At 36.0% G+C, this 13,023-nt stretch overlaps 2 protein-coding genes across 2 annotated transcripts; both read right to left on the bottom strand.

The window, feature by feature from the left end:
- Positions 1 to 732: 732 nt before the first annotated feature.
- On the bottom strand, positions 733 to 1,701 carry LOC126061370 (olfactory receptor 5K3-like). The gene has a single exon (XM_049857873.1). The coding sequence runs from the start codon at positions 1,699 to 1,701 to the stop codon at positions 733 to 735; it is 969 nt and encodes a 322-aa protein (XP_049713830.1).
- A 9,885-nt stretch (positions 1,702 to 11,586) lies between these two features.
- LOC126061554 (olfactory receptor 5K3-like) lies at positions 11,587 to 12,549 on the bottom strand. Its single transcript, XM_049858142.1, has one exon. It carries the CDS (start codon positions 12,547 to 12,549, stop codon positions 11,587 to 11,589), a length of 963 nt encoding a protein of 320 aa, XP_049714099.1.
- Positions 12,550 to 13,023: the final 474 nt, after the last annotated feature.

Genomic DNA, 13,023 nt, shown 5'->3' with positions numbered 1-13,023 from the left:
CAATTTGTGACCATAGGACCTTAATTCACTCCTAAGAGAGCCTAGTAGTTTAGATTTTGTAACAGATTTTAGCAGTGTCTTAGTCATCTAGTGCTGCTATAACAGAAATACCACAAGTGGATGGCTTTAACAAAGAGAAGTTTATTCTCTCTCACAATTCAGTAAGCTAGAAGACCGAACTCTGGGCACCGGGACCAGGGAAAAGCTTTCTCTCTCTATCGGCTCTGGAGGAAGGTCCTTGTCATCGGTCTTCTCTTAGTCTGAGAGCACCTCATCAAAGGAACCTCAGGTCCAAAGGACACCCTCTGCTCCTGGCACTGCTTTCTTGGTGGCATGAGGAACCCTGTCTCTCTGCCACTTCTCTCTTTTACATCTCAAAAGAGATTGGCTTAAGACACCATCTAATCTTGTAGACCTCATCAATATAATTGCTGCCTATCCATTGTATTACATCATAGTGATAGAATTTACAGCATATAGGAAAATCACATAAAATGTTGGACGATCACACAATACTGAGAATCATGGCCCAGCTAAGTTGACAGATATTTTTGGGAGATACAATGCAATCCACGACAAGCAGAATCCTTCCTTCATGAACTTATTTAACCATTTATATATTATTTGACTTAAAAATCATCAGAATTGAGTAATTTAATATTTCCTATACAATGTGGCCATTTTCCATTTTCCCAGTATCCTAGACTTTGGAAAAAGTTTACCTAATAAAAATTAATTTGTCACAGGAAATATTTGTTTCAGAATGCTATGAGGTTTTCTGTTCTTCATAATTCTTTTCACAACATTTAGTACTTCCTTATTTCTTAGACTATAGATAAAAGGGTTTAATAAAGGAATTACTAAAGTATAAAAAATAGCAACATGTATATCTTTATACCCTTCTTTAACTGAACTTGGTCGAATGTACATGAAGAGAAGAGAACCGTAGAATATTGAGACAGAGAGAAAGTGAGATGCACAAGTAGATAAAGCTTTGCCTCTTCCCTCTTTGGACTTCATTTTTAAAACTGTGAAAAGGATGCAAAGATAAGACATTAGGACTATGGAAATAGTAAAGATTTGAATTGACCCTGAAAAGATAAGTAGCATCAGTTCATTGATATAAGGGTTTACACAGGAGAGTCTGAATAATGGAAGAACATCACAAAAAAAGTGATTGATTTGATGAGATCCACAAAAGGTTAACCTTAACAGAAATACTACATGAATAATGGAATGCAGGTTGCCAGCTAAGTAGGACCCTGTGATCATCTGAATGCAGAGTTTCTTCGACATCATGGTGTGGTACTGCAGTGGACGGCATATTGCCACATAGCGATCACAGGCCATTGCTGCCAGGAGAAAGCAGTCCGCAGTTTCAGCAAAGCAGAAAAAATAAAATTGTGCCATGCATTCATAGAGGGAAATCATTCTGTCCTCAGAAAAGAAGTTCTCTAACGTTTTGGGGGTGATGGCACAGGAACAGCAGGAATCCATCAGAGCCAGGTTGCCCAGAAAGATGTACATGGGTGTGTGGAGACGGCGCTCCATGAAAATCAATGCCACCAAACCAAGATTCCCCACCATGGTGATCAGATAAATGGCAAAGAATACCACAAACAGAAGGATCTTCAGACCTGGTTTGTCCATAAATCCTATGAGCATAAACTCAGTTGTCAAAGAGTAATTGTCCTCGGTCATCTCTACTTTGTCTGTTGAGATACAAATCATGGAGATATAAAATTCTAAGTTAGACTATTTCTAGCTTTCCCTTTGAATTGCTCTTGGACAACAGGGAGTAGAGCCAATCCTCCAAGCTTCCCCTGCTGTCTCTGAAGTACAGGCACACACACTTACAGGGAATCTTAGTTTCCCTAAAGTGTCGTCTTGTATGACCTCAAGTGCTGATGCTCCAGATTCAGAAGAACATTTTCATAATTTCAAAGAAATGCTTGCAGTGAAAAGGTTTTTGTATATGAACTTATACAAAGATAGGGGACAAATATAGGGCACCCTAGATTTACTACTCTCAAATAATTCAATGTCAATTTTGTATTGACAATCTTAAAGTACACTTAAAATCAATTTTTCTGCATATATGTATATTTTTTTTCACTTAGCAATTTTTTTTTTTTTTTATCCTATCCTAGTGGCAGCTGCTAACTGAAAGGTCAGCAGTTCAAAGCCACCAGACACTCCTTGGAAACTCTATGGGGCAGTCTTACTCTGTACTATAGGGCTGCTACGAGTCGGAATTGACTTGATGGCAATGGGTTTTTTTTTGGTTACCCTAGTGGAGTGAAAATTTAACAATTACAAAGTATGGGTGTTTTAAATTTATAATGTAGAAAGTACACAAAGGTCAGTAATTATTGAGGGAACTATTTAAAGAAAATTACTTTGGAAAGCTAGAGACAGAAAAATGCATTGATTTCCTTAACAAGTTAATTGGTGTATATCATCTTTATATTTCTATTGACCCATTCTGCTATGATGGAGCAAATTTTCTGAGACTAGTTGTAAATAAAAAATTAATATTTTCCCTCTTTATCTGAGTACTTTCCATTTCTAGCAACGGGCCTCCTGTTGTTCTAATCTTATGAGATTTGCAGATCATACTCTAATAATTACGACCATATTATGAGAATTGATAACTATCCTCTCCAGTTTGTTCCATAGAGACTTCTACCATTTATCAGGTAGAAGCTCCCCATCGTTTCATTACTTATTTAAGGTCACATTCTCCTGAGATTTCCAGATCTATTTATCTTAGTTGAAGTTCAGTGGCCATTACTTCATGACATTGTCAAATACAACACAGCTGCCAAGAAGGCTTTAATATTTGTTGTCTCTAAGATAATTTCAAATTCTTTAGGACAATATTTAAGGTTCTCTGTAACTTGATCCACATCCGTCCTTACTTCCCACATACACCAATAGCTCTTCAAACTTTCTCACTCTGTCCACCCACCAGTGCCACACTTACTCATTTCCATGAACACTGACCGTGCCCATGCTATAATTTCTTACAAATCATAATTCCAAATATAGATATTGGCACTTTGACCAAATGTCTATATCCTTTCCATACTTTTTATTAAGGCATAGCTTACATATGAAGATATGTAATAAAATTTTAACTAAATAACCAACTGATCTCCATTTCTGAGTCCTTAAGCATATGTTATATACCCAACATAATGTAGGATTTCTCATGCTTCATCTACATTGTTTTTATTATATGTGTATGCACAATTTTTTTATTAGATGGTAGGCATTTTGAGATTAACTCTGACTTATACGTCTGTGAAGTGAGCTGTAAAATGCTCTGGTAAAAAGACAGAATGGATCCAAATCTGAGCTCCACCTTGATCACCTGGGACAAGTGAACTTATTTCCAGTATCGTACCAATGATGCTAAGTGACCACTGTGGCCTGTGCAAATTGAGATTATTAACTTTGGAGAAGAGCCTACAAAGGAAATTATTCAAACTCTTCATTTGAAAAAATGTAGGTGTCTTTCTATTACTTGAATTGACATTTTAAAACTTGTTGTTAAAAATATATGTAACCTGACACTTGCCAATTCAAGATTTTTCATGTGTACAATTTAGTGATACTAATTACATCTGTCATGTTGTCCGACCTTATCTACTATATTTCTGTTTCCTTGGAAAACTATAAACTTTTCTGAATCATATCACAATAGCTTATAAGTTAATAAATTAAAGTAAGCTTGCCTTTATATTTTTGTTTTCTAAATTTTTGGTTGTTTTTAAATAGTCATAGGATTTTTGAGAACAAATTTTGTTTTGCTTTACAAGGTTATCTCATTATCTAGTGACAGCAGTAGAACACTTCAACTGAAGATGCTAATCATGTAAATTCTATGGCCAAAACAGATTTATTTTTCCATAACTTTGAAATTGATTTTTCCATAAACATCAAAGGAAACCCAATGGCTAAACATTTTTAAATTTGTTTATTTGAAAATATTAAGTATAAACCATCTAATGATTCAGCTAAATCAGAAATAACTTTAAATTCACATTACTGCAACAATGAGCTCAAACATAGCAACGATTGTGAGAATGGCACAGCACGAGGCAGTGTTTTCCTCTGTTGTACATAGCGTCGCTATGATTCAGAACTGACTCGACGGCACCTAACAACAACAAACTTGACTTATTTTGTAGAATTACTTAGTGACTTTTACTGTCTCTTTTGAAATTGTACCTTATAATCAAAGTCAGGATGAATTGCAGTATCGTGTCTTATCCTAGCTCCTCATAGTATTCAATTGACAGAAAAACTAGAAAGATAACTAATCAGTTGAAATCTAAGAACAATGAAGATAACAAATTTTGAGAAATAAATATTTATGGATGTCAATATTAAAAGTAAAAATAAATCAGAATATTTCTCTCACCTGGATTTCTCTGAGAAGGAGAATAGCTTGTTACTTCCCTTGTGGTGTTAGGACAAATAGAATTTCTGAATATAAATCTTGGTCTCTAAAACATTTGGGATTGAAAGAATGAAAATCTTGGAGACTACTAATAGGTCAGTGATGATAATTAGAGTGCAAAGTTTGTTTTCCATCTAATCCTAAAGGGATTTTCTTGAATTGACATCATTGTATTTCTGTGTGGAGATTCTGTCCTCAAAACACAGAAACAATATGGCATTCATTAAAGATGCTTTGTAAAATACTGTGGTTAAAGCAAAAGGCCTCACCAAACTGAGGATAATCACCTAGCTGGCTCTTACGTAACAGATCTAATTTCTAAATCCTGTTTGCCGTTCTGTGCATAAAATGTAAAAGGGGCAGAAAAAAGCCTCAGACTGTATTGACCACTTATTGGAAGACATAGGTCTAATTTGGCTTATGAAAAATTAATAGCATTTGGTGAAGAAAAGATGAAAAGGTGTGGTGAATTCAGCCAAGGTCCCTGACTTCTTCACTCTGTGAATTGAATCCGTCCACGTGTCCGTCAAGCCTTCATTGGAAAAACTTTGATATTACCATTTACTTAATTATCTAGTGCTGCTGTAACAGAAATACCACGAGAGGATGGCTTTAACACTCAGAAATTAATTTTCTCACTGTTTAAGAGGCAAGAATTAAAAATTCAGAGTATTGGCTCTAGGGGAAGGCTTTCTCTCTGTGTTGGCTCTGGAGGGGAAGGTCCTTGACTCTTTTAGCTTCTGCTCCTGGGCATTTTTCTTCTTGCATCTCTGCTTCTCTCCTTTGCTTGCTTAATCTCTTTTATATCTCAAAAGACATTAACACAAGATACACGCTACGCTTACCCAGCCTCATTAACATAACAAACACAACCCATTCCCAAATCGGATTTTAACCACAGGCATAGAGGTTAGGACATACAACACATATTTTCGGGGATCACGATTCAATCCATAACATTCCACCTTTCGGCTCCTCAAAATTCTTGTATTTACCACATGCAAACCACATCCATCCTGTCACATCATCCCAAAAGTCTCAAATGAACTCCAAGTCTAAAATCTCATCTTTTAAAGCATTTAAATCAAGTATGTGTGACACTGAAGAAGTATCCCATCCTGAGGCAAAATTTCTTTTCATCTGTTAACTTGTGAAGTCTAGACTACAAATTATCTGTTTCTGAAGTACATTGATGCAACAGGCACAAAGTAGACATTGCCTTTGCAAGTGAGAGAAATTGAAGGAAAAGAAGGGATAATGGGCATCAAGAAAGTCCACTACCCAGCAGAACAACTAACATTAGCTATCAAGTCTTCTTCTACTCTGTTCTATAGGGTCACTATGATTCGAAATTGGCTCCATGGTAACTTTTTTTTTTATAACATAAGGTGTTGAGCATCTTTTCGTATGCTTATTTGCCATGCGTGTATCTTCTTTTGTATGTGAAAGCTGGACAATTAATAAGGAAGACTGAAGAAGAATTGACCCCTTTGAATTGTGGTGTTGATGAAGAATATTGAATATACCATGGGCTGCCAAAAAAATGAACAAAGCTGACTTGGAAAAAGTACAACCAGAATGCTCCTTAGAAGCAAGGATGGCGAGATTGCATCTTACATACTTTGGACATGTTGTCAGGAGGGATCAGTCCCTGGAGAAGGACACCATGCTTGGCAGAGTACAGGGTCAGCAGAAAAGAGGAAGACCCTTAACGAGATGGATTGACACAATGGCTACAACAATGGGCTCAAGCATATCAACGATTGTGATCGTGGCGCAAGACTGGGAAATGTTTTGTTCTGTGGTACACAGGGTCACTATGAGTCTGAAACGACTCTACTGCACACAACAACAACAACATACCTTCTTTGGTGAGGTGTCTGTTTGGATCTTCTCGCCCACTTTTTAATTGGATATACTTTTTTCTTATTGCTGGGTTTTAAGGGTTCTTCATATATTTTGGGTACAAGTTATCAGATATGTGTTTTTAAATATTTTCTCCTAGCCTGTGGCTTGTCTTTTCAGTCTCTTAACGGTGTCTGTCTCAGAGCATGAGCTTTTAAATTTAATGAAGTCCAACTTATTAATTTCTTCTTTCATGGAATTTGCTTTTGTTGTATCTAAAAACTCATCACAAACCCAGGTAATCTAGATTTTTCTCCTGTTTATCTTTTATCAGTTTAATAGTTTTGCGTTTTACATTTAGAGCTATGATCCATTCTGAATAAGTTCTTGTTTACGGTCAATGTCTAGATTAATTGTTTTTTTTTAATGTGGATGTCCAAGAGTTCCTGAACCCTTTGTTGAGAAGACTGTCATTAAGTTGCTTTCACTCTTTTGTCAAACATCAGTTGTGTGGGTCTATTTCTAGGCTCTCTAATCTGTTCCATTGATCTATCTGTCTGTTCATTCACCAATGCCACACTGTCTTGGTTACTATAGCTGTATAGTAAGTTGTAAAGTCAGGTAGTGTCAGTTCTCTTACTTTGTTCTTCTTCAGAGTTATGTTGGCTATTCTAGGTCTCTTGCCTTTCCATATAAACTTTAGAATCAGTTTGTCACTGTCCACAATATAACTTGCTGAGATTTTGATTGAGGTTGCATTGAATCTACAGATCAAGTTGGGAAGAAGTGATATATTAACAATATTGAGTCTTCCTTGGAATCGATTCAATGGCAATGGGTTTGGTTTATATATGGTTTATAAATGGAATATCTCTTCATTTGTCTAGCTCTTCTTTGATTTCCCTCATCAGAGTTTTGTTGTTTTCTTCATATAGATCTTTTATGTGTATTGTTAGATTTCTACCTATTTAAGTTTTTGTGATAATGTAAATGTTGTGTTTTTAATGCCAGTTTTGATTGATGGTATATAAGAAACAATTGACTTTTGTATATTAACCTTGTACCCTGCAACCTTGCTATAATCGCTTATTTGTTCAAGGAAGATTTTTTTTCTTTGTTTGGATTCTTTAGGATTTTCTACATAGACAACCACGTCATCTGTGAACAAAGGCAGTTTTATTTCCTCTTTCCTGACCTATATACCTTTCATTTTCTTATCTTATTGCATTATTGGACTTCCAGTATGATGTTGAATAGGAGTGGTGAGAGGGCACATCCTTGCCTTCTTCACCATTTTAGGAGGAAAGCGTCTAGTTTCTCACTATAAAGTATGAAGTTAGCTGTTGGTTTTTTGTAGATTCTTTTTTTTTTAATCAAGTTCAGGATGTTCCCCTCTATTCCTAGTTTCCTGAGAGTTTTTTTAATCACGAATGGTTATTAGATTTTGTCGAATGCTTTTTTTGTACCTATTAATATGATCAAATGACTTTTCCTCTTTAGTCCGTTGATACAATAGATTATAGTAATTGGTTTTCAAATGCTGAACCAGTGTTTCACATCTGAGATAAATTCTGCTTTGTTGTTATATACATACATATATGTATAGTTGGACTCAGTTTACTAATATTTTCCTGAGGATTTTTGCATCTATATTCATGGGAGATATTGGTCTTTGGTTTTTCTTTCTTGTAATGACTTTGTCTGTGTTTGGTTTTAGGGTAATGCTCTCCTATGAATGAGTTAGAAAGCATTCCCACTGCTTCTATTTTCTGGAAGAGATTGCAGAGATTTGGTATAATTTCTTCCTTAAATGCTTGGTAGCTTTCACCAGTAAAACCATCTGGGCCTGGTACTTTACATTTAAACCATTTGATTTGTTAGTTTTTGGTTGAAGTCACAAGAAGAGTGGGTTAGAAGGTGGGGAATAGGATTCTATTGAAGAATTGGGTACAGAGGCTTACAGTGATTGATTTCAAGGGCTAATTACAGAGGTTTTCAATCATAGTCACATATCCTTCAGGAGGGGTCATAAAAACATCACTGGTTGGTCTTAAGCAGCTTTAATCAGATGTCTCAGGGAGTTGTGATAACTGTTCAGTACCAGTATCTCATTTCCCAGAAATAGCTGGTTAAAACAAAACCCTTTTAAGTTGCCTGGGAAACTTTAGATAAGGCTAGCTCCGAGACGCTTTCAAAACAATTTTAATTATATCCTTTTCATAAAGAAACATTTCTTGGCCCATTTACACAAAGACACCTGTGGCAATATTTCCTTTCTTAGAGTGTATCTCTTTCATATCCTGGCTTGACCCCAGGGTGAAACACTCTTTCAGGTCCCGTGATTACTAGCAAATAAGAAGCCAGATAGCAGGAACCTGGGAAAAGTAACCCTGCTGAAATCAGCTGGGCAAATAAAGAGCCCTGGGAAGACATGTTAAAAAAAAAAAAAAGTACCAGTTTAATTCATTAAAAAAACTGAGTTTAATTCAATCCTTTAGTCTTAGTTAAAAAACTCTTCATGAACTTCTCCTTTACAGGCTCTTCTCCAGTGTCAGCTCTTACCATCTAGTATTTGAATTATTGCAGTTAGTCTCATTGCTTCTAGCCTCTCTGTCCAGTCAAATGCCAAATCAGTTAAAAGAAATCATATTATAGTCGACCCTCTACATCCACAGTTTCTGCATCCACGGATTCAACCAACCATAGATCAAAATATTAAAAAAAAAATAAGAAAATTTCAAAAAGGTAACCGTGAAATTGCTGCTGCCAAGCACTACGCTGAATCCAAGCAAGTAAAATGATGTGTAGGCATCCCCTGCTGTAGCCTCCCACCTTTTCATAGATCCTCAGTCTCTCTCCAGCTTTCATTGTTTTACCATTGTTCTCCTAGAGTCTTGTTTGTTTGCTACTTGTGCTGTGTGCACCCTTTGTTTCTGTGAAAAAATGGCTCCTAAGATAAAAAGCAATTAAGTTGTCAAAGTAATCCCTCAAAGGTTAAGGGGGTGCATAAAGTGCTATCTCTCGATGAGAAAATAAAAATTTCAGATCTTTAGAAAAATGGCATGTCATTTGCTGAAGTGGGTTGTAAGGTCGGTAAGAATGAATTGAGCATTCGCACAGTAAAGCAGAAAGAATGAGAAAGCATTAAGCAGTAAGTGTAAGCCTTAACAAATGCATTTTACATAGCATTTTGTTATATTAGGTATTATAAGTAATTTAGAGGTGATTTAAAGTATATAGGAGGATGTGCATAGGTTATATGCAAATACTGCACCATTTTATATAAAGGACTTGAGCATCCTTGGATTTTGGTGTCCGTGGGTGGTCCTGGAACCAATCCTCATGGATTCCAAGGGACAATTGTATTCAGCTACCAGGAAGACATCAATGTTTGATGCTTCTAAGATAAATTCAGATTCCATAAGGTGGCATTTAAAATTCTCAGTAAAGGATCCACTTCCATCCTTATTCACTGAGGGTTTTCACCAATAGCTCTGCCAGATTTCTACACCCATCCTTCACCTCCCTCATTCCATACCAGCGTTGTCACACTCATTTCAATAAACATTGACTCTGCTCGTGCTTTTATTCCTGTTTTTCTCCCATATCAAGTTTTTTCTACCCTTTAAACATCTGTTATTCCTGATGCTATTTATAACTAAATACCTCAGACTACACTGATCTCCATTTTCTGCATTCCCAAGCACATGCTATATACCCAACACAACCTAAAATTCCTTGGGTATAATTTACATTGCCTTTTTCCTCATATGTGTATGTCCAATTTCCTTATTAGATTTTAAGCATTTTGAGATTAACTGTGACTTAATTTTCTGTGAAAGGAGCTGTAAAACAGTGTGGGGAAAAGGTATTATTGAATCAAACTCTAATTCCATTTGGATGTCTGCATGAACTTGGGCAAACTACTTAATATTTAAACATATGAGTTTTTTACTCTAGAAAAGCATGAAAAATAATGCCTAAATCATTGGAATGTAATATATATGAAAGTACTAGTTTTATGTGCATTCTCATTTAACCATTTTTCTTTCATATTTGCACACATAAATGATCAAAAAACATTTTCTGTTGTTTAGCTTTCTAGAATTTTCACTATTTTCTGCATTTTTGTGGAGCAGTATCTCTAGCTTTCCATTAATGCTAATAATATACAAATAATTTACATGGGAATTAGTTCAGATGATTGATATTCCTAATAATAAGTAATGTTATCTTGGGGGAAAACCCTTGAATGAATTGATATAATCAGGAATTGTACTATTATGCATCATGGACAACTATCAAACTATGTGAAAACATTCAACTCCACAGGACTTTCAATATAAATAGCAATATTTTCAACTAAAGGTTGATAAATTACCATTATATAAACACTCTTTCAGAGAGCTTGATAGGAAAAATGACTAACACTAAAGATAAAGATGTTCTTGATTTGAGAATACATACTCAAATATAAACCTATATTGAAACAAAAATTCTCATACTACTCAAAAAAAGCTGAGAATAGAATTCAAATGCACATTTTACTTTTGATAGATGTTATTGTTGTGGTTAGGTGTCATCAATTTGGTTCTGACTCATAGTGATTCTACCTACAACAGAATGGAACACTGCCCAGTCCTTGTAATTGTTGTGATGCTTAACACCATTGTTGCAGCCACTGTGTCAATTTATCTCATTGAGGGTCTTCATCTTTTTCACTGACCCTCTGCTTTAGCAAGCAAGATGTCCTTCTCCAGGGACTGATCCCTCCTGACAACATGTCCGAAGTATGTGAGATGGAGTCTCAGCATCCTTGCTTCTAAGGAGCATTCTGTTTGTACTTCTTCCAAGAGGTTGATAGATAGTGTGGCTTAAGTAATTAATATATGAGAACTTGAAATGTGTGTAGTTTTTATGGCTATGCTTAGGGATTCCATAAACTTGCCAACAGTGCTAAATGAAGGGTATATACTACATTTATTCCTAGGATTTTTTGGATATGTTGAAAATTGTAGCTAATTGCACTCTGACAACAATATACAACCGTAGGAGTAGTCATGTACTTCACTCCTAAGAGACCCTCATGGTTTAGATTTTGAAATACATATTAGTAGAATCCTTCCTTCATGAACTTATTTAGCCTTTTGTGTATTATTTGACTTAAAAATCATCATGGTTTAGTGATTTAATATATGATACACAAAGTGGACATTTTCCATTTCTCAGTATCCTTGACTTTGAAGAAAGTTTAACTAATAAAAATCAGTTTGTCAAGGGGATGATATTTGTTTCAGAATGTTATGAGGTTTTCTGTTCTTCATAATTCTTTTCATAACATTTATTACTTCCTTATTTCTTAGACTATAGATAAAAGGGTTTAATAAAGGAATTACTAGAGTGTAACAAATAGCAACTGGTATATCTTTACCCCCCTCTTTAACGGAGCTTGGCAGAATGTACATGAAGAGAAGAGAACCATAGAATATTGAGACTGAGAGAAAGTGAGATGCACAAGTAGATAAAGCTTTGCCTCTTCCCTCTTTGGACTTCATTTGAAAAATTGTGAAAAAGATGCAAAGATAAGAGATTAGGACTATGATAATACTGAAGATCTGAACTGACCCTGCAACGATGAATACCATCAGTGCATTGATATATGGGTCGACACAGGAAAGTCTGTATAATGGAAGAACATCACAAAAAAAGTGATTGATTTGATGAGATCCACAAAATGTTAACCTTAACAGAAATACTACATGAATAATGGAATGCAGGTTCCCAGCTATGTAGGCCCCTATGATCATCTGAATGCAGAGTTTCTTTGACATCATGGTGTGGTACTGCAGTGGACTACATATTGCCACATAGCGATCATAGGCCATTGCTGCCAGGAGACAGCAGTCTGCAGTTTCAGCAAAGCAGAAAAAATAAAGTTGTGCCATGCATTCATAGAGGGAAATCATTCTGTCCTCAGAAAAGAAGTTCTCTAACATCTTGGGGTTGATGGCACAGGAACAGCAGGAATCTATGAGAGCCAGATTGCCCAGAAAGATGTACATGGGTGTGTGGAGACGGCGCTTCATGAAAATCAATCCCACCAATGCAAGATTCCCCACCATCGTGATCAGATAGATAGCAAAGAACACCACAAACAGAAGAGTCTTTAGATCTGGGTGATCCATAAATCCTATGAGCATAAATTCAGTTGTCAAGGAGTGATTGTCCTTGTTCATCTCTACTTTCCTGCTGAGACAGAAAATATGGAGAGATAGGATTCTAATTTAGAGTGTGTCTAATTTTCTCTTCTAATTTCTATTGAAGAACAGGGAGTAGGGCTACTTCCTAAGTTTTCCTTGACATTTCTAAAATACAGGCATATATACTTCTAGGGAATATTATTGTTGTTAGGTGCTGTCTTGCTGGTTCCCACTCATAGAGACCCAATGTACAACAGAATGAAACACTACCTTGTCCTGAGGAATCCCCACAATCATTGCTATCCTTGAGTCCCTTGTTGTAGCAACTGTGTCAATCCATCTCATTGAGGATCTTCCTCTTCTTTGCTGAACTTCTACCTTACCAAGCATGATGTTCTCCAGGGCCTGGTCCCTCCTGATAACATGTCCACAGTACATGAGACGAAGTCTTGCCATCCTCACTTCCAAGGAACATTCTGGTTGTACTTCTTGTTATCTTTTATGGCAATT

Source organism: Elephas maximus, chromosome 18 (genome assembly GCF_024166365.1).
Source record: "Elephas maximus indicus isolate mEleMax1 chromosome 18, mEleMax1 primary haplotype, whole genome shotgun sequence".
In the NCBI taxonomy this organism is placed as follows: Eukaryota; Metazoa; Chordata; class Mammalia; order Proboscidea; family Elephantidae; genus Elephas; species Elephas maximus.
Note: the sequence above shows the minus strand (reverse complement) of the source record. Positions and strands in the feature narration are given on the sequence as shown.

Excerpts from the sequence above, each read along its gene's own strand:
- LOC126061554 (XM_049858142.1), bottom strand. The coding sequence starts at position 12,549 with ATGAACAAGGACAATCACTCCTTGACAACTGAATTTATGCTCATAGGA.
- LOC126061370 (XM_049857873.1), bottom strand. The coding sequence starts at position 1,701 with ATGACCGAGGACAATTACTCTTTGACAACTGAGTTTATGCTCATAGGA.